The sequence below is a fragment of the Globicephala melas genome, chromosome 5 (assembly GCF_963455315.2).
Source record: "Globicephala melas chromosome 5, mGloMel1.2, whole genome shotgun sequence".
In the NCBI taxonomy this organism is placed as follows: Eukaryota; Metazoa; Chordata; class Mammalia; order Artiodactyla; family Delphinidae; genus Globicephala; species Globicephala melas.
The window spans coordinates 33,217,616-33,243,148 of record NC_083318.1 but is presented as its reverse complement, the minus strand read 5'-3'; the positions used below and the strand labels follow the sequence as shown (position 1 = coordinate 33,243,148).

General features: G+C 34.7%; 1 protein-coding gene across 3 annotated transcripts in view; it reads right to left on the bottom strand.

Annotated features, from left to right (window-relative positions):
• TBCK (TBC1 domain containing kinase) overlaps positions 1 to 25,533 on the bottom strand; it is a 237,476-nt gene that overhangs the window by 91,177 nt on the left and 120,766 nt on the right. For all 3 annotated transcript variants that reach the window (XM_060299116.2, XM_030864124.3, XM_030864123.3), the window contains exons 21-22: positions 20,493 to 20,529; positions 19,333 to 19,494 (exon numbers count right to left, since the gene is read on the bottom strand). In XM_060299116.2, coding sequence (XP_060155099.1) covers positions 19,333 to 19,494; positions 20,493 to 20,529 — 199 coding nt within the window. The remainder of the gene's footprint in view (positions 1 to 19,332; positions 19,495 to 20,492; positions 20,530 to 25,533) is intronic.

The following is a 25,533-nucleotide window of genomic DNA, read 5'->3' as shown; positions in this document are numbered from 1 at the left end:
AGAATTTCCAACAATCTTACACAGATTTATTATGAAGAGAGAAGAAAAGTGAATACTCCCAACTTGTTTTAAGAGTATAACCTTAAATAATCCTCATACAACCCAGTATAATCCTGATACCAAAATCTGAGAAAGATATTATAAGGAAATTAAAAACCAGTATCTCATGCACACAGACATAAAATCCTTAATAAAATATTAGTTAAGTGTGGTAGGCTGAAAAATGCCCCCCCCAAGACATAAATATCTTAAGCCTCAAAACCTATGGATGTTACCTCATATGGCAAAAGAACCTTGAAAATGTGATTAAGTTAAGGATCGTGAGATGGGGAGATCATGCTGAATTATCCAGCTGGACCTGATGTAAATATAAGTAATTGTATAAGAAGGAGCAGCAGTTCAGAGAGAGCAGAAAGAGATGTGACAATACTATGTAGCTGGCTTTAAAGATGGAGGAGGGGCACAGACAAAAGAATGCAGGTGGTCCCTAGAAGCTGGCAAAAACGGAAATGGATTTTCCCTTCAGAGCCTCTAGAAGCAACCAGCCCTGGTGACACCTTGACTTTAGCCCAGTAAGGACGACTTTGGACTTCTGATCTCCAGAAGTATAAGATAATAAATATGTCTTGTTTTAAGCCACTTTGTGGTGATTTGTTACAGCAGCAATAGAAAACTAATACACAAAGGTATATCCGGATTAACCCAGCAAGGTAAACTGTTTTTCTATTCACAATACTTCTGACATCAAATGTGTAGGGTGTTTCCTCACACCAAACAACCAATTCTCCAACTCTCTGGATACCAAATGAGCATGCTACAATTCAATTCAGTTCTGACACCAACTACTTGGAATTAGCACAGACCCTGCAGGTTAAGGGCTCAGTCTCACAAGACTGCCTCCATTTCAGATGCCAGTAACAACTCCAAGGATGTCATCTGTACTTCTGATCAATTGTTTATAAATTGAGAGTTGACAATCCCCTTCTCAGGTTTGATAATTTGCTATGACAACGCACAAAACTCAGGGAAACACTTTACTTACTTTTATGAGTTTATTATAAAGGATACAAATAAACACCTAGATGAAGAGGTACAGAGGGCAATGTTCAGAAAGATCCTGAGGGCAGGAGCTTCTATCCTCAGGGATGAGGCGAACCTCTCAGCATGTGGATGTGTTCACCAAACCAGAAGCTCTCTAAACCTTTTAGCTTAGTTTTATTTTTATAGAGGCTTCATCACATACCCATGAGTAATTATTAACTCAATCTCCAGCCTCTCTCCCCTCCCAGGAGGATAGGAGGTGGAACTGAAAGTTCCAAACTTTGATTTATTACCCATCCTCATACTGAAGCTCTCAGGGAGCCCATCAAGAGTCATCTCATTAAAACAAAAGGTGCTCCTATCACCCAGGAAATTCTAAGGGATTTAGGAGATTTGTGTCAGAAACAAGGGCAGAAAAGAGATATATAAAACCAGATACAGAAGCCTCTTAGATAGCCTCATCTACCAGAGGGCAGACAGCAGAAGCAAGAAGAACTATAATTCTGCAGCCTGTGGAATGAAAACCATATTCACAGAAAGGCAGACAAAATGAAAACGCAGAGGACTATGCACAAGATGAAGGAACAAGATAAAAAGCAAGAAAAACAACTAAATGAAGTGGAGATAGGCAACCATCCAGAAAAAGAATTCAAAATAATGATAGTGAAAATGCTCCAGGACCTTGGAAAAAGAATGGAGGCAAAGATCAAAAAGATGCAAGAAATGTTTACCAAAGACCTAGAAGAATTAAAGAACAAACATCTAGAAGAATTAAAGAACAAAAAAACAGAGATGAACAATAACTGAAATGAAAAATACACTAGAAGGAATCAACAGCAGAATAATTGAGGCAGAAGAACAGATAAGTGATTTGGAAGACAGAATAGTGGAATTCATTCTCACAGAACAGAATAAAGGAAAAAGAATGAAAAGGAATGAAGACAGCCTAAGAGACCTCTGGGACATTAAATGCACCAACATTCACAATATAGGGGTCCCAGAAGGAGAAGAGAGAGAGGAAGAACCTGAGAAAATATTTGAAGACATTATAGTCGAAAACTTCCCTAACATGGGAAACAAAATAGCCACCCAAGTCGAGAAAGCGCAGAGTGTCCCAAGCAGGATAAACCCTAGGAGAAACACGCTGAGACACACTGACAAAAATTAAAGACAAAGAAAAATTATTAAAAGCAACAAGGGAAAAACGACAAATAACATACAAGGGAACTCCCATAAGCTTAACAGCTGATTTCTCAGCAGAAGCTCTACAAGCCACAGGGAGTGGTATGATAGATTTAAAGTGATGAAAGGGAAGAACCTACAACCAAGATTTCATTACCCGGCAAGGATCTCATTCAGATTCGATGGAGAAATCAAAAGCTTTACAGACAAGCAAAAGCTGAGAAAATGCAGCACCACCAAACCAGCTCTACAACAAATGCTAAAGGAACTTCTCTAAATGGGAAACACAAGAGAAGAAAAGGACCTACAAAAACAAACCCATACAATTAAGAAAGTGGTAATAGGAACATACATAGCGATAATTACCTTAAACATGAATGGATTAAATGCTCCAACCAAAAGACACAGGCTCACTGAATGGATACAAAAACAAGACCCATATATATGCTGTCTACAAGAGACACTTCAGACCTAGGGACACATACAGATGAAAGTGAAGGGATGGAAAAAGATACTCCATGCAAAAGGAAATCAAAAGAAAGGGGGAGTAGCAATACTCATAACAGATAAAATAGACTTTAAAATGAAGACTGTCACAAGAGATAAGGAAGGACACTACATAATGATCAAGGGATCAATCCAAGAAGAAGATATATCAATTATAAATATATATGCACCCAACATAGGAGCACCACATTACATAAGGCAAATGCTAACAGCTATAAAGGAGGAAATCGACAGTAACACAGTAATAGTGGGGGACTTTAACACCTCACTTACACGAATGGACAGATCATCCAGACTGAAAAGTAATACGGAAACAGAAGCTTTAAATGACACAATAGACCAAACAGATTTAATTGATATTTATAGAACACTCCATCCAAAAACAGCAGATTACACTTTCTTCTCAAGTGCACATGGAACATTCCCCAGGATAGATCACATCTTGGGTCACAAATCAAGCCTCGGTAAATTTAAGAAAATTGAAATCACAACAAGCATCTTTTCTGACCACAATACTACTAGATTAGAAATCAATTTCAGGGAAAAACACGTGAAAACACAAACATGTGTAGGCTAAACAATACGTTACTAAATAATCAAGAGATCACTAAAGAAATCAAAGATGAAATCAAAAAATACCTAGAGACAAATGACAATGAAAACACAATGATCCAAAACCTATGGGATGCAGCAAAAGCAGTTCTAAGAGGGAAGTTTATAGCAATACAATCCTACCTCAAGAAAAAAGAAAAATATCAAATAAACTTACACCTAAAGGAACTAGAGAAAGAAGAACAAACAAAACCCAAAGTTAGTAGAAGGAAAGAGAACATAGAGATCAGAGCAGAAATAAATGAAATAGAAACAAAGAAAACAATAGCAAAGATCAATAAAACTAAAAGCTGGTTCTTTGAGAAGATAAACAAAATTGATAAACCTTTAACCAGACTCATCAAGAAAAGAAAAGGAGAGGACTCAAATCAATAAAATTATAAATGAGAAAGGAAAAGTTATAATGGACACTGCAGAAAGACAAAGCATCCTAAGAGACTACTACAAACAACCTATGCCAATAAAATGGACAACCTGGAAGAAATGGACAAATTTTTAGAAAGGTATAACCTTCCAAGACTGAACCAGGAAGAAATAGATAACATGAACAGACAGATCACAAGTAATGAAATTGAAAATGTGATTAAAAATTTTCCAAAGAACAAAAGTCCAGGACCAGATGGCTTGACAGGTGAATTCTATCAAACATTTACAGAAGAGCTAGCACTCATCCTTCTCAAACTCTTCAAAAAAATTGCAGAGGGAGGAACACCCCATACTCATTCTATGAGGCCACCATCACCCTGATATCAAAACCAGAAAGAGATACAAAAAAGAAAATTACAGACCAATATCACTAATGAATATAGGTGCAAAAATCCTCAACATAATACTAACAAACAGAATCTAACAACATATTAAAAGGATCATACACCATGATCAAGTGGGATTTATCTCAGCGATGCACAGATTCTTCAATATACTCAAATCAACCAATGTGATACACCATACTAACAAATTGAAGAATAAAAACCAAATGATCATCTCAACAGATACAGAAAAAGTTTTGAAAAAATTCAACACCCATTTATGATAAAAACTCTCCAGAAAGTGGGCAAAGAGGGAACCTACCTCAACATAATAAAGACCATATATGACAAACCCACAGCAAACATCATTCTTAATGGTGTAAAACTGAAAGCATTTCCTCTAAGATCAGGAACAAGACAAGGATGTCCACTCTCACCACTATTATTCAACATAGTTTTGGAAGTCCTATCCATGGCAATCAGAGAAGATAAAGAAATAAAATACAAATTGGAAAAGAAGTAAAACTGTCACTTTTGCAGATGACATGATACTACAGATAGAGAATCCTAGAGATGCCACCAGAAAACTACTGGAGCTAATCAATGAATTTGGTAAAGTTTCAGGATACAAAATTAACACACAGAAATCTCTTGCATTCCTATACACTAACAACAAAAGATCAGAAAGAGAAATTAAGTGAACAATCCCATTCACCATTGCAACAAAAAGAATAAAATACCTAGGAATAAACCTACCTAAGGAGGTAAAAGACCTGTACTCAGAAAACTATAAGAAACAGATGAAAGAAATCAAAGATGACACAAACAGATGGAGAGATATACCATGTTCTTGGATTGGAAGAATCAACATTGTGAAAATTTCTATACTACCTAAAGCAATCTGCAGATTCAATGAAATCCTTATCAAATTACCAATGGCATTTTTTAGAGAAGTAGAACAAAAAAATTTTAAAATTTGTGTGGAGACACAAAAGACCCTGAATAGCCATAGCAATCTTGTGGGAAAAAATGGAGCTGGAGGAATAAGACTCCTGGACTTCAGACTATACTACAAAGCTATCGTAATGAAGACAATATGGTACTGGCATAAAAACAGAAATATACATCAGTGGAACAGGATAGAAAGCCCAGAGGTAAACCCACACACCTATGGTCAACTAATCTATGACAAAGGAGGCAAGGATGTACAATGGAGAAAAGACAGTCTCTTCAATAAGTGGTGCTGGGAAAAATGGACAGCTACATGTACAAGAATGCAATTAGAATACTCCCTAACACCATACACAAAAGTAAACTCAAAATGGATTAAAGACTTAAATGTAAGACCGGACACTATTAAACTCTTAGAGGAAAACATAGGAAGAATACTCTTTGACATAAATCACAGCAAGATCTTTTCTGACCCACTTCCTAGAGAAATGGAAATAAAAACAAAAATAAACAAATGGGACGTAATGAAACTTAAAAGCTTTTGCACAGCGAAGGAAACTATAAGCAAGATGAAAAGACAACCCTCAGAATGGGAGAAAATATTTGCAAATGAATCAACAGACAAAGGATTGACCTCCAAAATATATAAACAGCTCATGCAGCTCAATATTAATAAAACAAACAACCGAATCAGAAAATGGGCAGAAGACCTAAATAAACATTTCTCCAAAGAAGACATACAGATGGCCAAGGGGCACATGAAAAGCTGCTCAACATCACTAATTATTAGAGAAATGCAAATCAAAACTACAATGAGGTATCACCTCACACCGGTTAGAATGGGCATCATTAGAAAATCTAAAAACAACAAATGCTGGAGAGAGTGTGGAGAAAAGGGAACCCTCTTGCACTGTTGGTGGGAATATAAATTGATACACCCACTATGGAGAATAGTACGGAGATTCCTTGAAAAACTAAAAATAGAACTATCATATGACCTTGTAATCCCCCTTTTGGGCATATACTCTGAGAAAACCATAATTCAAAAAGACACATGCACACCAATTTTTACTGCAGTACTATTTCCAATAGCCAGGTCATGGGAGCAACCTAAATGCCCATCAAGAGACGAATGGATCAAGAAGATGTGGTACATATATACAATGGAATACTATTCAGCCATAAAAAGGAACGAAAGTGGATCATTTGTAGAGACACGGATGGACCTAGAGACTGTCATACAGACTGAAGCAAGTCAGAAAGAGAAAAGCAAATATCATATATTAACGCATATATGTGGAATGTAGAAAAATGGTAGGGATGAACCGGTTTGCAAGGCAGAAACAGAGACACAGATGTAGAGAACAAAGGTACAGACACCAAGGGGGGAAAGTGGGCAGGGGTGGTGGTGGGATGCACTGGGAGATTGGGATTGACATATATACACTAATATGTATAAAATAGATAACTAATAAGAACCTGCTGTATAAAAAAATAAATAAAATTCAAAAATAAAAAAAAAAACACCCCCAGATATATAGTTCTTATTATGTCACACTCAGGAATCCAAGATTGGTTTAACAGCTGAATATCAATTAATGTAATTTTCCAACTTAACATAATTAAGGAGAAACACCATATGATTATCATGATAGATGCTGAAGAAACTTGACATAATTCAATACCCATTCATTATAAACACTCTTAGCAAACAAGGAAAAGAAGTGAACTTCCTCTATATGATAAGGGTATTATGAAAAATCTACAGCTAACATCAAACTTATTAGTGAAATATCATTTTTTTTTTTCTCCTAAGAGTGGGAGTAAGGTAAGAATGTCTGTTTCCACCAATGTTATTCAACATGTACTGAAGGTCTAGTCAGTGCAATAAAATAAGAAAAATAACAGAAAGGCATAAGAATTAGAAAGGAAGGAATAAACTGTCTTTATTCTCAATTGGTTGTTTATATTTAGGAAAAAAACCCTAAGGAATCTACAGAACTATAAGAACTAGTAAGTGCATTTAGCAGGTTGAATGATACAACGGTAGAAAAATCAACTGAATTTCTGTGTGCTATTGACAAATAATTGGAAAATAAATTTTTTTATTTGATGTAAAGTAGAATCAAAAACACAAAATATCTAAGAATAAATTTAACAAAGAATAAGCAAAATATTACACTGAAAACTACAAACATTGCTGAGGGAAATTAAAGAATACCTAAATAAATGGAGATATACCATGTTCATGGATTGGAAGATTCAATATTGATAAAACTGTAATTCTGCCTAAATCTGATCTATAGTTTGAAGCAATTCCAATCAAACTACCATTAAGTTTTGTTGTAGATTTTTTGACAAAAATTCAGAGCAGGGCACTTTAATATGAAAAGGAGAGCCTTATCAACAAAAGGGGCTGAAATAATTGAATAAATAAATGGCACAAAAAATGAAATTCAAACTCATACCATATAATGAAATCAATGGGATCATAGGCCAAAACATAAAAATTATAATAATAAAGCTTCCAGAAGAGAACATAAGAGAGTATCTTAATGAAATTGAAGTAGGCAAACATATCTGAGAGAGGATACATTATCTGAGGAGTCTGGCTCCTAGACAAAAATCTATACATGATTTTTCAGGCTCAACCATGGACAATTTCAAGCCTTTACCTAGCAGGCCTCATGAGGGAATGCTGCCCTCCCCACACCAGACTTGGTACACAGCCAATGCACTGTAGTCTCTAAAAGCTGTTGCTTTTACAGTCAGAACAATGGCTGGTAATGGGGGAGTGGTCACTGACTAGGAGGGTGGTGACATGAGAGAACTGTCTGGGGCAATGCAAATATTCTATATCTTGATTGGGAGTGTTGGTTACATGGATGTTTATAACTGTCAAAGATGTACTGAATTGTTAATTAAGCCCTGTATGTTCATCTGTAAATCTTATTTTAATTAAAGACATGTTTAAATATTGAGAGAAACATACAAAAAAAGAAAGCACAAGGTCTGTGCATCTTCTTTTCGTATAAAGTTGTGTGTGTGTGTGTGTGTGTGTGTGTGTGTCTGCGTATGTGAAATTTTCAGTTGGATCAGAATATAGAGGCTAGATTTGGAGTTATATATTAATTGTTAAACTACACAGAATCATTTATTATACTATTAAAAATTTTAGAACATTTGAATAATTTCTTTAACATCCAAGACAATAAGGGTGATCTGCAACCAGTTAATCTACCTGTCTCAACAATGACTCCTTTTTTTTTTGACACAAAGAGTATTTATAAAAAGGTGAGAATCATTCTAGGTATTCACAGTCTATGACATGAAAACATGCCAACAATAATACAATAGAATGTTCACTGTTGAAAAGACAGAAAACTATAAGAGTGCTTATCTTACTAATAGAAAACAAGGTTAATGGAATAAACTATATACATTATGAAGCGTTCTCCAAAAGGTAAATTGTAAGGACAGTATCCCAAGACATCCTCAGGTTGATAGCACCTCTATCACCATTTAATGTACTGAGATGAAGTATATTACAGCCTTCTAAAGAAACACCCAATAATCTTGAATAACTCACTATCCACATTTTAAGATTATTTGCAATGAGTATCAAGTTCAGTTCAAGGAACATACGGATAGAATGTTATTACTAGATAAAGAGGATTCTCAAACAGAAGAAATCTGCAGTGGGAGACTAACTTACTAAGACTGCACAGGTGCTAAAGAGAGATAGCATCTGAAAGTTCTCTTGGGACTTTGTCATGTAAATTATTTTGGTAAAGATCTAAATTTCAATAGATACTACTTTACCATATTCTTGAACTTATCCCTGGTCAGCGGCTCTCTTTCCGCTACTTAGAATTATAGCATTTTAGAAGTGTTCAATCCATTTTTCACATTACACCTAGAATTATTTTTTCTAAAATATAAATCTGATCATGTCATTTTTCTGTTTAACACTTTCTAATTGCATATAGAATAAAACCCAAATTCCTCAGCATGTCATGCAAGGTCCTCAAAATCAGGACTCTGCCTTTTCACCGATTACTATCACCACCAACAGTATTTCCCCAGCCCACCCACTCTAGCTATCTCTCATCCTACCCTCTAGTCACTCTATTAGCATCCTACTTAAATTATGATGGTCATGCAGTCACACACATCTGTGTCATCCTTATGTTATTTTCTAAGCCTCCAATGCCTTCTTCCCATCCTCCTACAGGGCTGGTACTATGTCTTATCTTTATGGCTCTACTGCACAGTACTGTGTCTGCCATATAATTGTGTTTATTAAACAAGTGTTGAATGAATAAGCTTACCTATCCTAAGGTCTCACAGAAAGTGGTCAAAATTTCCTGACAACCAATTTATCCACTTTAGGTGCTTCTCAGTTCAAAACTACTAAAGCAAAGATGATGAGTCTCACTGATAAATATTATTGAATGTTTCCCAAGTCTACCCTTGTCTTGCCTTTTGTTCTAAATGTGGTATTTTTCATAAACCCACATATATTGGGGTTTAGCCTTACTGACACTATTATTAATCTATATAATATTTTTGGATGATATATCCCTGTTATGTGCTCCTTTTCAAATTCTTAGTTCAATTCATGCTTTAAACATCATGAGGATCACAAAAAATCTCCCTGTGCTTCTGGCAGGGAGCAGGGCAAAGCAGCCATGGAAAATATGCCCAGATAATTTTGTCCTCCTTAGAAGGCCTGCCCTCAGAGGAAACTATTTCACCAGAGCCTAAGTGACCTGGGGGAAGGAAAATACCTAACTCCAGCCCCTCCAGCCTTCCTGACTCACCTAAGGGTCCCTTTCCCCCCTTCTCCCTGGCAAGAGGAAGCACTTGTGAAGGTCACAGCCTGGGGCACAGGCTCAGTAGAAGACTGAGACCTAATTATAGGAATACAGAACACTTCCCCTTCCCTACACATCAATAGGGCTCCTGTATAATAACAGGGGAACTGCATGTCTCAGACCTTATTTAAGGAGCCTTTAGGAAAACCCAAAGATAATAGGGGAGGCAAATAAAGGATATCAGAGGAAATTTTAGTCTCTGACTAATCTTAAATTATACTTGTCTTTTTGTCACTCAAAATCCCTATCAGTGCCTCAGTTTTTAATCTAGGTGCCCCATAAACATCTTAAGCACACAGCTAGAACGTTACTATCTTTCCCAGTACCAGGCCCACTCACTCATCCCTAACTTGCCCCCACTTCCCACCTCAGTTAAGATGTATGAATACATTCACACACCTAACATTTCACTGGATTCTAAATCCTATTGATTTTACAGGGCAATTCTGAGAGGGAAGTTGAATTTCCTCACTGAAAAATTGAAGAACTAATGCACAAGCTAGTCAGGTGACTTAATGGAACCAGGAGGTAATACTATATGTAATTAATATAATTCAAATTAGGTGTGTTTGTCATAGTTACAGGGTACCATTGGATCACCTTTAAATAATTAGGCATGAATGCTCTGGGCCAGCACAGGAATGATAAACCAGTAGGAAGATTATTAATTATACACATACATACATATACACATTATATACACACACACCTAAATATTTGTTGAATGAATGACTAAATATATTTTATAAACACAATCTTGGTTATGCAGTCTAAGGGGAAAGGATGGTACAATGTTACTGGGCTACTACTTTAATTCACTCAGCCTTTCAAATCCATGATATGTGCATGCACTTACTGGCACATTTTACTAAGCATTTATCATCTCTGATAGTTAATGCCTACAATGAAGTGACAAAAAGTTGGAAATGCAATCAGCATTACTGATATATGGATACTTAAACTGTTTTCTATTCTTAACATAATTGTCTTTATCATTTAGCAGTTGAGTAGGTAGATACTATGATGAAAAACAGCTGGTGTTGATAATGGCACACAGCTCACTTCAGAAAAAAGAACAATGCAGCAGCTTGCAAGATTTAGCACCAGATCAGCAGTAAAAATCTTTTTCTCTTTTTCTTTTACACTTAATAGTGAATCCAAAACAAAACTGGAAATCTGATTTTTTTTGGCAACAGAACCTTGTGTTCAAGTTCAATAAGCATTTTTCTTATGACTGATATATGCTTGTACTGAAGGATTGAAATGGTTTACATTTTTCAAGGTAATTCAATGTAGTTTCTTAAAATAAAACTCTAGTTATTTCCTCTACGTTACATAACACTGACTAACTAGCCTATAAACACATTGGCATACTATCTCTCTTCTTCTTCTCTAATCTAGTTTATTAGCTTGTTTTTTATTTTATTTGTTTTGACTCAGCACACTCACACTTGGAGGAGACATGTGGTAAGAAGTTATTTTCTATTCTGTTGAAGATCACCATTTAAGATAGGCAGCACGTGAGATTACAGCTGACCCCTGAACAACATGGGCTTTGAATTGCACAGGTCCACTTATACATGGATATTTTTCAACAGTAAATATCACAGTACTACACAATCCACGGTCGGGTGAATCTGTGAATGCAGAACCGCAGATACTGAAGCAACAGTGGGTATGGAGGAACCTCAAATACAGAGGAACTGGTATACAGAGGGCTGACTGTAAATTAGACCTAGATTTTCAACTGTGGGGAGGAAAGGTGCGCCTACCCCCACATCATTCAAGGGTCAACTGTACTTTCACTTTTGTACAGAAATATAAGGCTAGGTAGAGGAGGGAGAAGAAATGGGACCCATGAGTATTATTATATTATTAAAATAAAAATCACATATGGAACAATGTATGTTAAATGTCATTTTAGGTATGACATATATACACATTCTGGTCCTTACATTATTATTTGCATTATCCATCAGCAGTATATACGGGGAAATTTTAAACATAACTTCTAACTTTCCAAGATTTTGAGGTTGATTACTTTTAAGATACTTTGAAAGTATAAAATGTTCTGTTTATTTTTTTGTCTTGCAAACCTAAGGCACATATAAACACTCAACAATAAAACAAATATAAACAAATTCCATCATTGATATCTTGAAACAAAGTATGTTTAATCACTGATTGAAACTATAAGATAATTTCTGTACTACTCAAAAAAATTCAGAAAGCAGAATCCCTGTCAATCATAAAACAAACCACTTTCCTATGGAGAAGAGCCTTGAAACCTCCGGACCAGGTTTAAGATGTGTTAGTACTCTAATCTACTGTCAACTTTCAAGGTAAGTAGAAAATTCTGATCAACCCTGACCTTGTTTTTCATTATAGTTCCCAACACATGACAGACCTTTAACTTTATAAACTATTTACATACTGCAAAATTAGTGGTATGCTTCAAGAGCAACAACTAGTTCAGTGTTAAAAGACTTTTTCTGGCTTCTGAGATTCAGCTCACAATTTGAATCTTTACGACTCATTCTACTGGCTTTGTGTTTTTCATAAACATTTATTTTCAGCTTGGAAGTCATGTATTCTAACATCTGCTTTCAAATTTTCTCCTTTTCCCAAAAATAATTCGGTATTTCCCCCCCAACAAGGTGATAATAACCTAATGAGATTTTAAAAATAAATTTTCATGATTTTTATTTCACTGACTATATGATCATGTTAATAAAAACACATTAACTACTCTTTCATCTATCCCTTTTTTAAACTCAGAAGAATTTAATATTCCATCTAAATCTTAACATGTAATTTTTATGGGTGTGGTGGGAAGAGGAGGACCATAGCTAAAATCTCCATATTTAATTTCCATTATGATTGTCCTTTTGTAATTCCAGGAAGATGTGCTTAGAAATATACATGCATTAACATTACGTAGCTATAAGCAGAAAATGTGAATAATTATGGATTCTCAGCTTCAAGTAAAATGGTATCAAATCTTAGAGGGCTGACAATACAAAACCTTCACTGAATAACTGGGTACTACCATTGCTCTACTTTTTCACCTGGTCAGCTCTCCACAAGCCAGAAAAAAGGAATTATCGATACCTACTGGGGGCACTTATGTTAAGAATCCTTTGCTTTTTGCTCACGATAGAGCTCCTTGAAAGGAATGTTCAGAGACCAGAATGCTCCACAAATATCAATACGGCATTCGATTTTGGGACCTGATGTTCTTTTCAGGGATACTTTTTCATTCTTTCAAAAATACTGAAAAGAAAGAAAATACTTCTACAATTTTATTTTTAAATATCCCTAACGTGGCTTATAAGATCCTCCATGACCTCTTTGTCCACCTCTCCATTCTCTTTTCTAATCACTTTCCCTTTTGCACTAAGTATACCACTCCAATTCCTTCAGTTATTTGGGGGATTTCAAGCATTTTTTTCCTGCCATCTAGAAGATTCTCCCCTCTCTCCACTTCTCACATTCTAATGTCGATTAATTTCAGATATTACCTTTAACATCACTCTCTTAGAGAAGGTTTTTTACCTCCCTCAGACTTGGTAGTGTACTGTTATAAATTCCTATTGCTTTCTGTAGCACTTATCACCATTATAACTATTAATTTAATAAAGGAGTCATTAGTAGCCTACTGGCTACAATCAGTTATACTTGGCTCAAGTGTTACAGTTTTTAAAAATGTGGGCCACTGTTTACAATTGGGAGATTACATTATATTATGAAAACCCTATTTAATTTATATTTATCCCTAAATGTAAGCAAGAAACTGTTCATTGAACCCCACCCCCATTCAAAAAAAAAAAAAAAGGAAAGAAAAAGAATGGAAAACAGAAAACCCAGATCACTTATCATTGACCTTCTTTCCCACTCTCCTACCACAGGGATTGTCAAAAGTACCTTAAAAATCTATGATTTCATAAACTAAATTGAATTTCCTCCTCACTCTCTCATTCTCATCGATTTCCAAAAAAATATTATTATAGATCTTACGCAATCTGGTACATAACTGTGTGGCTCAAAAAATGTATGGTTTTGGGCTTCCCTGGTGGGGCAGTGGTTGAGAGTCCACCTGCCGATGCAGGGGACACGGGTTTGTGCCCCGGTCCGGGAAGATACCACATGCCGCGGAGCGGCTGGGCCCGTGAGCCATGGCCACTGAGCCTGCGCGTCCAGAGCCTATACTCCGCAACGGGAGAGGCCACAACAGTGAGAGGCCCACATACCGCAAAAAAAAAAAAAAAAAAAGGATGGTTTTCATGAAATATTCCATGCTATGCTAAATAATGATAAAGACTGCATTACAAAATTGTTTTAAGTCAGAAAAGATAAGTACCCTTTCCTAGCTACTTAAGATATTAATACAACATTTTTGAGGAATTAGTGAAGTGCTACATAATAGATACTACTGGTATTTTTCATGTATGTGGTGAAAATGAATTCTATTGTAAAGTATGTACGTAATATTGAGATAACACCTTAAAATTTTATTTAAAACGTTTTCTTTTAATTAAGCTTCTGTAATAAAACATACATCACACAACTAAGATGTTTCAGCCAACTGTTGATTTCTTCCTGCAAAAAGGATTTACTTTTCCTATGCTCAAGTCCCTTCAATATACTCAGTATTTCCTTCAAAAATAGTTTATATGTACGTATTTTTTTCTTTTAATGGTAAAGTAACTATTTTAATCTCTGAGAGTAAATTAAGCGTTCTTCCACACAGATTTCCCAATTTCTTTGTATAGGTTCTCTAAGAAAAACTTCTTTCCTACTTTGAAAAATTCCTATCTTTGAAGATGTTCAGAGGTATAAAGATATGCATTCTAAGTATTTATTTCCACCATAATGACATAAATATATTGAATTAATTTTCAACTGTACAAAGGAAATACACCACCAAAACAAAAAAGCATTTAAACATCTCAGCCATTACAAATCCACTCTAAAATTATTACCATTTTGGTTTTATTCAGATTATCATACTCATCTTGAACACTGTTTGGGTGTATCCTCAAAAAAAATTTTTTTTTTAAGTCAGCCAGATGGACACTATAGCAGAATCATATCAGAGAACAGGCTGAAGGATGACGGACCTCATCCTATAGTTGGGCTTACAGGGTGGTAACCTTGCAAACTGTAGCCAACATCCAGTGTTGGATGGCGCTATGAAAAACCCAGTATTTCTTCCAAAATACCCTACCACTATTTTGAGATTGTATGAGAAATGCCAAATAGACTGCTCTCATGGTTATTTCCTTTAGTACTGAAATGACACACAAACCAATACATGTCAAGAACTTTCAGCAAAATTTTCTAGCACCACTTGTACTTCTTTGTAATGTGACATCACACTATACCATTTACTAAAGGGAACTGAAGTTGGAAGCAGTTTTTGGCAAAAATAATAATGCCTTTCTGCTGTGTTCTCTCTTCAAGAACTAAAGGGTTAGTATGAAGTTAAGAAAAGGAGGAAGAAAGGAGAGGGAACTTACAAAGATTGAATGTTACACATTCTTTGCATGTTTAAAATATTACATGCCACATGTACTTTAAAAAATAGTTATGCATATTTGGTAGCAGGTTTTGCATCAGGTACATTATGCATATTATCTTTCATGCTCACCCTAACACTAAAGCAGATATTTTTATCTCCATTTCACTGAAACTTTCATAATGTATAGGACTCTCTTTCCAGTGAGGTTAACAACTTGTCCAGGTTCACACAGCTACTATATGCCAGAGCTGGGAGGTAAACTCATATCTATTTCACTCTACAGATCACTCTTTTCAGTGGCAGAACCATACTGAAAGTTTCCCAATTCACACAGGTAGTGAGTGGTGCAATTAGGACTCAAACCCGTATGTCTTGACTCCAAAGACTGTGCTATCTCTGAGCAATGAAAAGAGATGTTCTTCTTAGTCATAATATACATACATATATATATATTGAAGGCTTACTTGACTTCTTAGGTAATTCTCCATTGCTTCTGCTAATAAGGAAATCTATATGATTGATATCTACCTCAATAATACATAGAAAAAGCCAAATGGGGTGATTGCTTCATTTATTTTACCAATAGGAAAGCAGTCATGATAGAAAGGAAAAAGTGAGGAAAATCATAATAATCATGCTGCTGGTAATAACATTAATAATAATAATCACTTACATAGCACTTGCTCTTTGCCAGGCACTGCTCTAAGTTGTTTAGTTGTCCTGATTTATTTAGCACAACAATCCTATTAGGTAGGTACAATTATCATTTTCATATAAGCAGGGTTAAGGAAACAGATACAAAGAGGTTAAGTCATGTCCCTAAGGTCACACAACTGTAAGGGGTAGAGCTAGGACCTAAAACCCAGGTTATCTGGCTCCACATTCCATGCTCTTAACCACTAGACTATTGGGCCCCTCTTTGTAGAAAGAAACAACTAGAAAGGGACAACTTAAAAAAAAATGCGAGGTTATTTTGTTTACAAGGTTACCAACTGGATGGCGATTCCATCATATTACTGTCAACAGATGTTCTGAACAGTGAATTTGCTAATCTGCTTCAGCAAAGAATTTAGTTAAATTTGTTCTGATTGATTACTTATGCTTTTAAACTCAGTTAAGTGGGGATTTCAGTAAAGCACAATATATTTAATAAATTCAAATTAATGTTTAATCCTAACCTATCTTTATCTACAAAGTCTATCTCAAGAATTAAGGTGAAATATGGAGTTAGCCTATCTCTTCTCATTTTGTAGACTTAAAAAATGTTTTTTTCTTTCTTTCAAACATGTTCCAAGCTTATGTCACATAATATTTTGCTTAGAAAAGGCGCATTCAGTGTGTTTGTGTGTATATTAATCTGGATTCACTTTTTAGGACTTCCCATGACCACTTCCCAGTTCCTTCAAGCATCAAGTACAGTTAGTGGGCTCAACATGATGAAAAAAGACATCTATTAGATCTAATTAGGAAAGACATCCCAAATAAGTGCACTGTGATTAAAAATAAAAGGAAACACAGGTGTACTTAAAGGCAAAGTTTACATTTAACGCCTCCACCCTTCTTTTTTCTTAAGTCACATTTTTCTTATAAACTTTTTTCTTCCCCAACTGGAATCATATAGTGACCAAGTAAATGATGAGCCAGAATAATGGCACTGAGGATCAATGCAATTCATATCAATAGAGGCACCCTACTTTCAAAAGTAAGTAGTGTTTACCTTTTCAATGAGTCAGTTCTAACAAACATATACTCTTACTTTCTGATTTCAGAAATAATGACTATTCTAATGTACAAGCAGAATTACCACTAATCTGCCTATACAATATGAAAACAGATTCCTTCACCAGTGTATAACTGGAATATTTATGCACAAAATTGGAAAGGTATTAAATTTACTTTACTTGAAAATGCACAATCATCATTCCTAACATATAAAAATGTTAGAAAAATAGAAAATAGAAAAATTCTTTTAATTCTAATCAATCATCCTCTGCTTACTTTGGCAATTTAGAAACAACAGGAAAATATCTGCACGGTACAGACAGTATTTGTAGTTTGCAAAAGTAGCTTTTCTGTAACTGTTCAATACCAATAGGAAAAAAAGAGAGAGAGCTCGATTTTCATAAAGAATCTCCCAGAAAAAAAAACATAAGAACTAAACAACTATTTGTTGATACAAGAAATAATTAACTTTAATTAAAGTTTGATAAGTTAGAAAGCTGATGGTGAATACTTTTAATCTGGGGGGAAAGGGGAAGTAGAAGTTTTAAAATAAATCCAATAATTTTTGCTATTATTTTCCCAAAAAGGATGAAGATTTTCAACAACAGAAAGATGATAAACTACCAGGTACAGATCATCCACTAAAAATAAAAATTGGGGTAGGCAGCAGGTTTCTTTTCTTTTCTTTTTTTTTAGTTTTTCCTCCAGCGTTATTGAGGTATAATTGACATAAAGAATTGTACATATTTAAAGTGTACAACAGGATGATTTGATATGCATATACTTTGTGGAATTAGTATCACAATCACATTAACTAACACAGCTATCACCTCACATAGTTACTATTTTTGTTTTGTGGTGAGAATGCTTAAGATTTACTATCTTAGCAAATTTCAAGCATACAATACAGTATTATTAACTACTGTCACCATGTTGTCTTTTAGGTCCTCAGAACTTATTCATCTTATAACTGAAAGCTTGTATCCCTTTGAAGGTTTATTGTAGTGTAAGTCCTCACAGTTAGCTTTTTTTTTTGAATTTTATTTTATTTAGTTTTTATACATCAGGTTCTTATTAGTTACCTATTTTATACATATTAGTGTATACATGTCAATTCCAATCTCCCAATTCATCCCACCACCACCACCACCCCCTGCCACTTTTCCCCCTTGGTGTCCATATGTTTGTTCTCTACATCTGTGTCTCTATTTCTAGGCAGCAGTTTTCTTACTTCTTTTGAGAGTACTTATTAAATATATAGCGTTAAGGTACCTTTCTTTTATTCTTTGATTTTTAGACAAATTTATCTCTTGGATAATTTTAAGTGTGTTTATTTTCAGCAATCACTTGTGGCTGCCTGAAAATATGGAGAACAGCAATAAACACATAGAAGGGTTGGAGCCAATGAAATGCTATTTGAAGAAAGCAGAATTTTTCTACTTGAAAAACATTTTGGTTTCCACAAAAATGTAGTTCAGTTTTTTCTTCCACAGATTGTTATATCCTATGTAACCATATTACTTTCATCTTTTTAGCGAAAGCATCAAAGCGTAAACCATAGTTACATTCAATATTTCTACACTTAAGCATTCAACTCCTAAATTTACAAGCTCCTCACTTATGAATACAATATATAGCTTGACTTACTATCCTGCATTGTATAAATGGAATTTCCCTGGAGTGTGACTTGCTCTCCCAAGAGGACAGGGTTTCTCCTTTCCTCAAACTGTCAAACTGTTAGCAAGCAGCTATGGATAGGAGAGAGCAAAGTTCCATGTGAATTACATCTCTGTATAAACTTATCGATTCTCAAACCCCTTCCCAAGTGGCCTTTATTTACTCTCTATCAGTTGGAGATAAATAGGCCTATCCTAAGCAAGGCAAATGTGTCACCCCACCCGCCCCCACTGCCCTGCCCTCTTTACCTTTTTGATGGCATCACTGACATGAAAGTAAATGATAGTGAACTATTATGACCCAGTTTTATATCTACAATGCTGGGCCAGCAGAACAGGTACTATACAAGGGAGACAATTCAGAGACGGATGATGAGGCTCAAGCAGAAGAGATTCTGAAGGCTTGTATGATTATTTTTGCAAATTGTTATAAGAATGTCTCATTATCCTATAATTAAATTTCACTTAGTAATTCCATTTATATATATCTATACCTGGTAAATCAGAGAAGAGAAGAATGCACTCATTAAAGCCATTAGACAAAAGCCGGTCACGCAGCTGCTGAAGAATTGCTACTCCGATACAGAATGGGAAGGAGGAATTCCCAAGCAGTAGGGTATCCCAGAGGTGGAAAATTTTGTGCAGTGGAAATACATCTGTAAAATGACAAATATAAATAAATTAATTGAGATTAAAAATAAAAAATTAAAACAACAACAAGCTACTTTACTAGACATGGTAATTCCCTTATGGTCAAAACTATTACAGAACAAATACTGGCAAACTGTTTTTTATAAAATGCGTATTTGGCTTTGTAGATTTACTGCTTCCTAAGGCATCTTAAAAAACTGATAATCAGATTGATCAAATAGATGACATTTTCTAGTCACCACTATCAATCTTGGTATAGCTGTTACATTCATTCTGTTTCTTCCTAGAATTTTCAGGTCATATTATTCTCACAAGTTTATATACTTAGAAGAATTTTAGTATTGTTATAGATTCAGTATCATTATATTTCTATTATGTACTCTAAAAACTGCTTTTTGAAATTCCCATAAAAAAATCTGATTAGCAATTTTTTATTTTTGGAAACTTTCTTTTTTTCATTTATCAATACTCTGAACATCTTTCCAGTCCAGTGCATACAGATCTACTTCAAATATTGTATTCCATTAATCAAATGTACATGTTTAAGCAGCATATCCACTGTATTAATATCTGTAACTGATTAAAGTATTACATATTCACATAAACTGTTTATTTCTAGAGGAATTCTAGGATAGGAAATAACAAAAGTATCAGTTATTAGACAATCTCTAAAAATTGAGTCTGATTTGGTTGTAACAGTTGCCTTCCAAAACTCTATGTAAATACTATAGTTAATATTAATTTATTTTTCAATAGAGGTCAGAGATTTTATGAATGTCGTGATATATCAGATAGGTTTTCATCTTATAGAACAACCTTTTTGATATTTAGTAGTCAGAACAATTGAAAATAATTTCTACCCAACTATATTACCTTAGAATTACATAAGGATGCTCATGTAATTAAATCTGCTTAGTATTACTGTAACTATAATATACTGGGGAAGAATGAAGCTGTTCTTTTGCTAATACAATATTGAAAGAAAAGGGAAAATGATACTTACGAGTAAACATGGTGAGAAACCAAGGGATGGCATAGAGCTATGAGTGGAAAAAGATAGGGATGCAGGGGATGGATAAAGAGGAAATAAAAGAGATAATTAGAATGACTTCCAGTAAACTGAATGGTAAAAAAAGCTCTATGTTTTGGTCTACTCCACTGATTAAAAACATTCTTTAACACCATATGCAGAAATAAACTCAAAATGGATTAAAGACCTAAATGTAAGGTTGGATACTATAAAAATCCTAGAGGAAAACATAGGCAGAACACTCTCTGACATAAATCACAGCAATATTTTTTTGGACCCACCTCCTAGAGTAATGGAAATAAAAAAAAATAAACAAATGGGACATAATTAAACTGAAAAGCTTTTTTTTGCACAGCAAAAGAAACCATAAACAAAATGAGGGAGAAAATATTTGAAAATGATGCGACTGACAAGCGATTAATTTCCAAAATATATAAACAGCTCACACAGCTCTATATAAAAATAAATCAAAAAATGGGCAGAAGTTCTAAATAGACGTTTCTCCAAAGAAGACATACAGATGGCTAAGAGGCACATAAAAAGATGTTCAACATCACTAATTATTAGAGAAACGCAAATCAAAACTACAATGAGGTATCACCTCACACTGGTCAGAATAGCCATCATCAAAAAGTCTACAAATAATAAATGCTGGAGGGGGTGTGGAGAAAAAGGAACCCTCCTACACTGTTGATGGGAATGTAAATTGGTACAGCCACTATGGAGAACAGTATGAAGGTTCCTTAAAAAACTAAAAACAGAGTTACCATATGATCCATCAATCTCACTCCTGGGCATATATCTGAAGAAAACTCTAATTCAAAAAGATACGTGCACCCAAATGTTCATTGCAGCACTATTTACAATAGCCAAGACATGAAAGCAACCTAAGTGTACAATGACAGATGAATGGATGAAGAAGATGTGGTATATACATACAATGGAATATTACTCAGCCATAAAAAAGAAAGAAAGAATGCCATATGCAGCAACATGGATGGGCCTAGAGATGATCATTCTAAGTGAAGTAAGGCAGACAGAGAACAACAAATATATGATATTGCTTAGATGTGGAATCTAAAAAATTGATACAAATGAACTTATTTACAAAACAGAAATAGACTCACAGACATAGAAAACAAACTTACAGTTACCAAAGGGGAAAGGAGGGGGGATAAATTGTGAGTTTGGGATTAACATATACACACTACTGTATATAAAATAGATAACCAACAAGGACCTACTGTATAGCACAGGGAACTATACTCAATATCTTGTAATAACCTATAATGGAAAAGAATCTAAAAAAGTATATATATATATATATATATAACTGAATCACTTTGCTATACAGTAGAAACTAACACAACATTGTAAATCAATTATACTTCAATAAAAATTTTAAAAAATAAAAGAGAATCTAGATAATTATAATTATTATCACAAATATTCTATTAAATAATGACATCTATTACAAATGCTGCAGATGATCCTTTGGCCAAGGCTTATTCCACAGAGTATTTTCATTTCATCAAAGACTGCACTCAAGACAATGCCTAATCCAAACACAATACTAGCATGCTAATTTCAAAGGTCTACTTTTCAAAGGAGAACTTTGTTCTTAGGAATAAAATATTCCTAAGATTTGAAGAGTCCTCATCAGTGTTGAGTTACCCTTACTGAGTATTTTTTGAAACATGATGAGATGATATTTGAAAAATGTCCAAAATGTCCATTAAAAAATTTTTATGAAGCTTATGCCTATTACCACTTTCTAAATTAACAGGAAGCTTCATAAAAGTAATGAGATCCAGGAATGAAATAATTTGGTTCTTTAGATGAGTGACAAATTTATTTTCCTAAGTTTACTCTCTAGAGATGAAACACACACACACACACACACACACACACCAATTAATTTTGTAAGATTTTGGAAGTGAGAAATCATTCTTAATTTCTAAAAGTAGAGTAAAATCTCCTTTGTTAATAACAAGTATCAAAAACCAATAATAATTTATAGAAAAATCTGAAAAAGCTCTACTTTTATGTTTTATGTCATTGCATGCTCCTATTAGACAAAGATTTTTGTACTACCTATAGCGTTTAAATAAATAGTTTTTCAGCAGCTATCAATTGTGAATTTATAAGTAGAGTTGAATATTTCTTTGCATTATACACAATTGAGTATCTATGCTATTAAATGCCAGTCAAGAACCGTAAGTACAGTTATAGACTACCTTAAAATCTAAGTACTGTATGTGAAATAAACCCATTGCTCCCTACAAGATTATCACTTATATGCACTGACACAGCCATTACAAATGGGGAAACTGAGGAGTACAGAGGTATGTGACTTCACTATAGAGTATTGGTTGTAGAAAACAATAAAATGTAATAAACTCTGAATTTTCAGCCTAATTTAAATTTAAACATACAGTCTGTATATGTAAGTTCCATCAGTATTATTTAACTTTTCTTGCTTTTAAGGATATAACATAAATTATATTATGCTCTACCCTTCTGATCAAAGCCAATTGTTTGTCATTAGGAATCTTACCTGAGTTACTTCAGCAACAAAACTAACAATCCCTTTTATTGAAGAGAGCATGTGTATGAGGAAGAACACAAAGTGAGGAGGAACCACCTGAAAGGATCAGGGGGAAAACATGCCAGGCTCACACAAAGCCAGGCATGGTTCACCTTACCACTAGCTACAATTTTTTTTAAAACCCTGAAATAAACAAAGCATAAGGTAGAGTACTCAAAAGGATATTGCCTTAGTAATGGGGCAAAATTATGCTCCCAAATTATGCTGCCCAGGTCTCACTTAACAAACCTTAAAAGCAAGCCTTGAAAAGATCAAACTGTTTCAATGTTACCTAGCTGCATCTCAAAAAAAAGCTCAAGAATATTTACAAGAACATAAAAATATCCAATAACCAGCAAGGTAAAATTCACAATGACTGAAATTCAGTAAAAAAATCAGTAGTGCAAAGTAGCAGGAAAAAAATGATCATAATGAGGAGAAAAATCATTCAATCAAAATGGACAAAGAACTAACATAAATGTTTGTAATAGCAGGCAAGGATGTCAAAATGCTTTTTTTTTTTTTTGTGGTATGTGGGCCTCTCACTGTTGTGGCCTCTCCCATTGCGGAGCACAGGCTCTGGACGCGCAGGTTCAGCGGCCATGGGTCACGGGCCCAGCCGCTCCGTGGCAAGTGGGATCTTCCCGGACCAAGGCACGAACCCATGTCCCCTGCATCAGCGGCGGACTCTCAACCACTGCGCCACCAGGAAAGCCCTCAAAATGCTTTTTATATCTGTATACATATGTTCAAAAATCTAACAAATGATTGAACACGTTAAGTAGAGACATAGTAGATATAAAAAAGAACCAAAAAACCTCTCTAGACATGAAAAATACAATGTTTGAGTTAAAAAATACGCTGAATAGGATTAAGAGCAGATCAGACACTGCAGAAGAAGAGATAAGTAAGCCTGAAAATACAGCAATAGAAACTACCCAAAATGAAACACGGACAGGGGGAATAAAGAAAAACAAAACATGTCCTATGCATCAGTGAGCAACTTCAACCAGCTGAATATGTTATTGGAGACTGCAAAAGACAGAGAGAAGATGAGAGGCGACAGAAAAAAATATTTGAAGAAATAATAGCTGAACATTTTTCAAAAGTGATGAAAACTATAATCTGATAGAGTAAATAATCTCAAGAACCTGAAGCACGTGAAACATGAAGAAAACTATACCAAGGTACATCATAATCAGATTTCTCAAAAAATCTTACACCACAGCCAGAGAAAAAAGGCACACTATGTAAAAGCATCAGTGAGAGGAATGTTTTCTTGTCAAAAACAGGGCACAAAAAATGACAGTGGAGCGACATTTTTCAAGTAATTAAAAAAAAAAAAACCTATCAACTTAGAATTGTATGTCCAGCAAAAATATCTTTCAAAGAGAAAGGTAAAATAAATACTCTCACACAAACAGAAACTGAAAGAATTCATCAGCAGCAATCCTGCACTATAAGAAATGCTGAAGTCAGTCTTTCAGGCAGAAGGAAAATGATACCACATGGAAATCTGGACCTATACAGAAGAATGAAGAGACTCAGGATTATAAAAATGTAGTTAAATATAAAAAACTTTTATTTAAAAAAAATCTTTAAAAATAAGTGACTCTCGGGAGTTCCCTGGCAGTCCAGTGATTAGGACGGTACGCTTTCACTGCCAAGGGCCTGGGTTCAGTCCCTGGCCGGGGAACGAAGATCCCACAAGCTGCGTGGCACAACCAGAAAAAAAGTGACTCTCTAAAGCAAAACTAATAATTTATGTGGAGCTTATAATATATGTAGAAATAAAAGGTAGGACAACAATAATACAAATGCCAGGAGGGTAAAATGGAGGTATATGTTGTAAAGTATTTATACTATATGTGAAGTGGTATAATACTACTTAAAAGCAGATTATAATAAGTTAAAGAATTATAGTATAAACCAGAATTTCTTAACCTCGGAACTATTCACATTTTGCGTTGGACAACTCTTTCAAGGGGGAGGTGTAGTTTGCGTTTTAAGATTTTTGTAGCAACCCAGTCTCTGTACTAGATGCCAGTAGCACTTGTTCAGTTTTGTCAAAAGTGTCTCAGACTTTGCAAAAAATCCCGTGGGAGGCAAAACTGCCCCTGGTTGAGGACCACTGTGTAAATCTTAAAGAAACCAATAAGAAAACAACAAAGAGTTATAGCTAGTGTCTTAACAAAGGAGATAAAATAGAATCACAAAAAATATATCCAACAAATCCGAAGAAGGCAGATAAAAAGGAAAAAGAGAACAAAGAACTGATAGGACAAATAGAATAAAAATAACAAATTGGTAGGTTTAAAGGCAGCTATAGCAATAACCACAACAGAAGTCAATGGTTCTTGTGATGGTTAATTTTATGTGTAAACTTTACTGACACAGGTGCCCAGACACTTAGTTAAACATTATTCC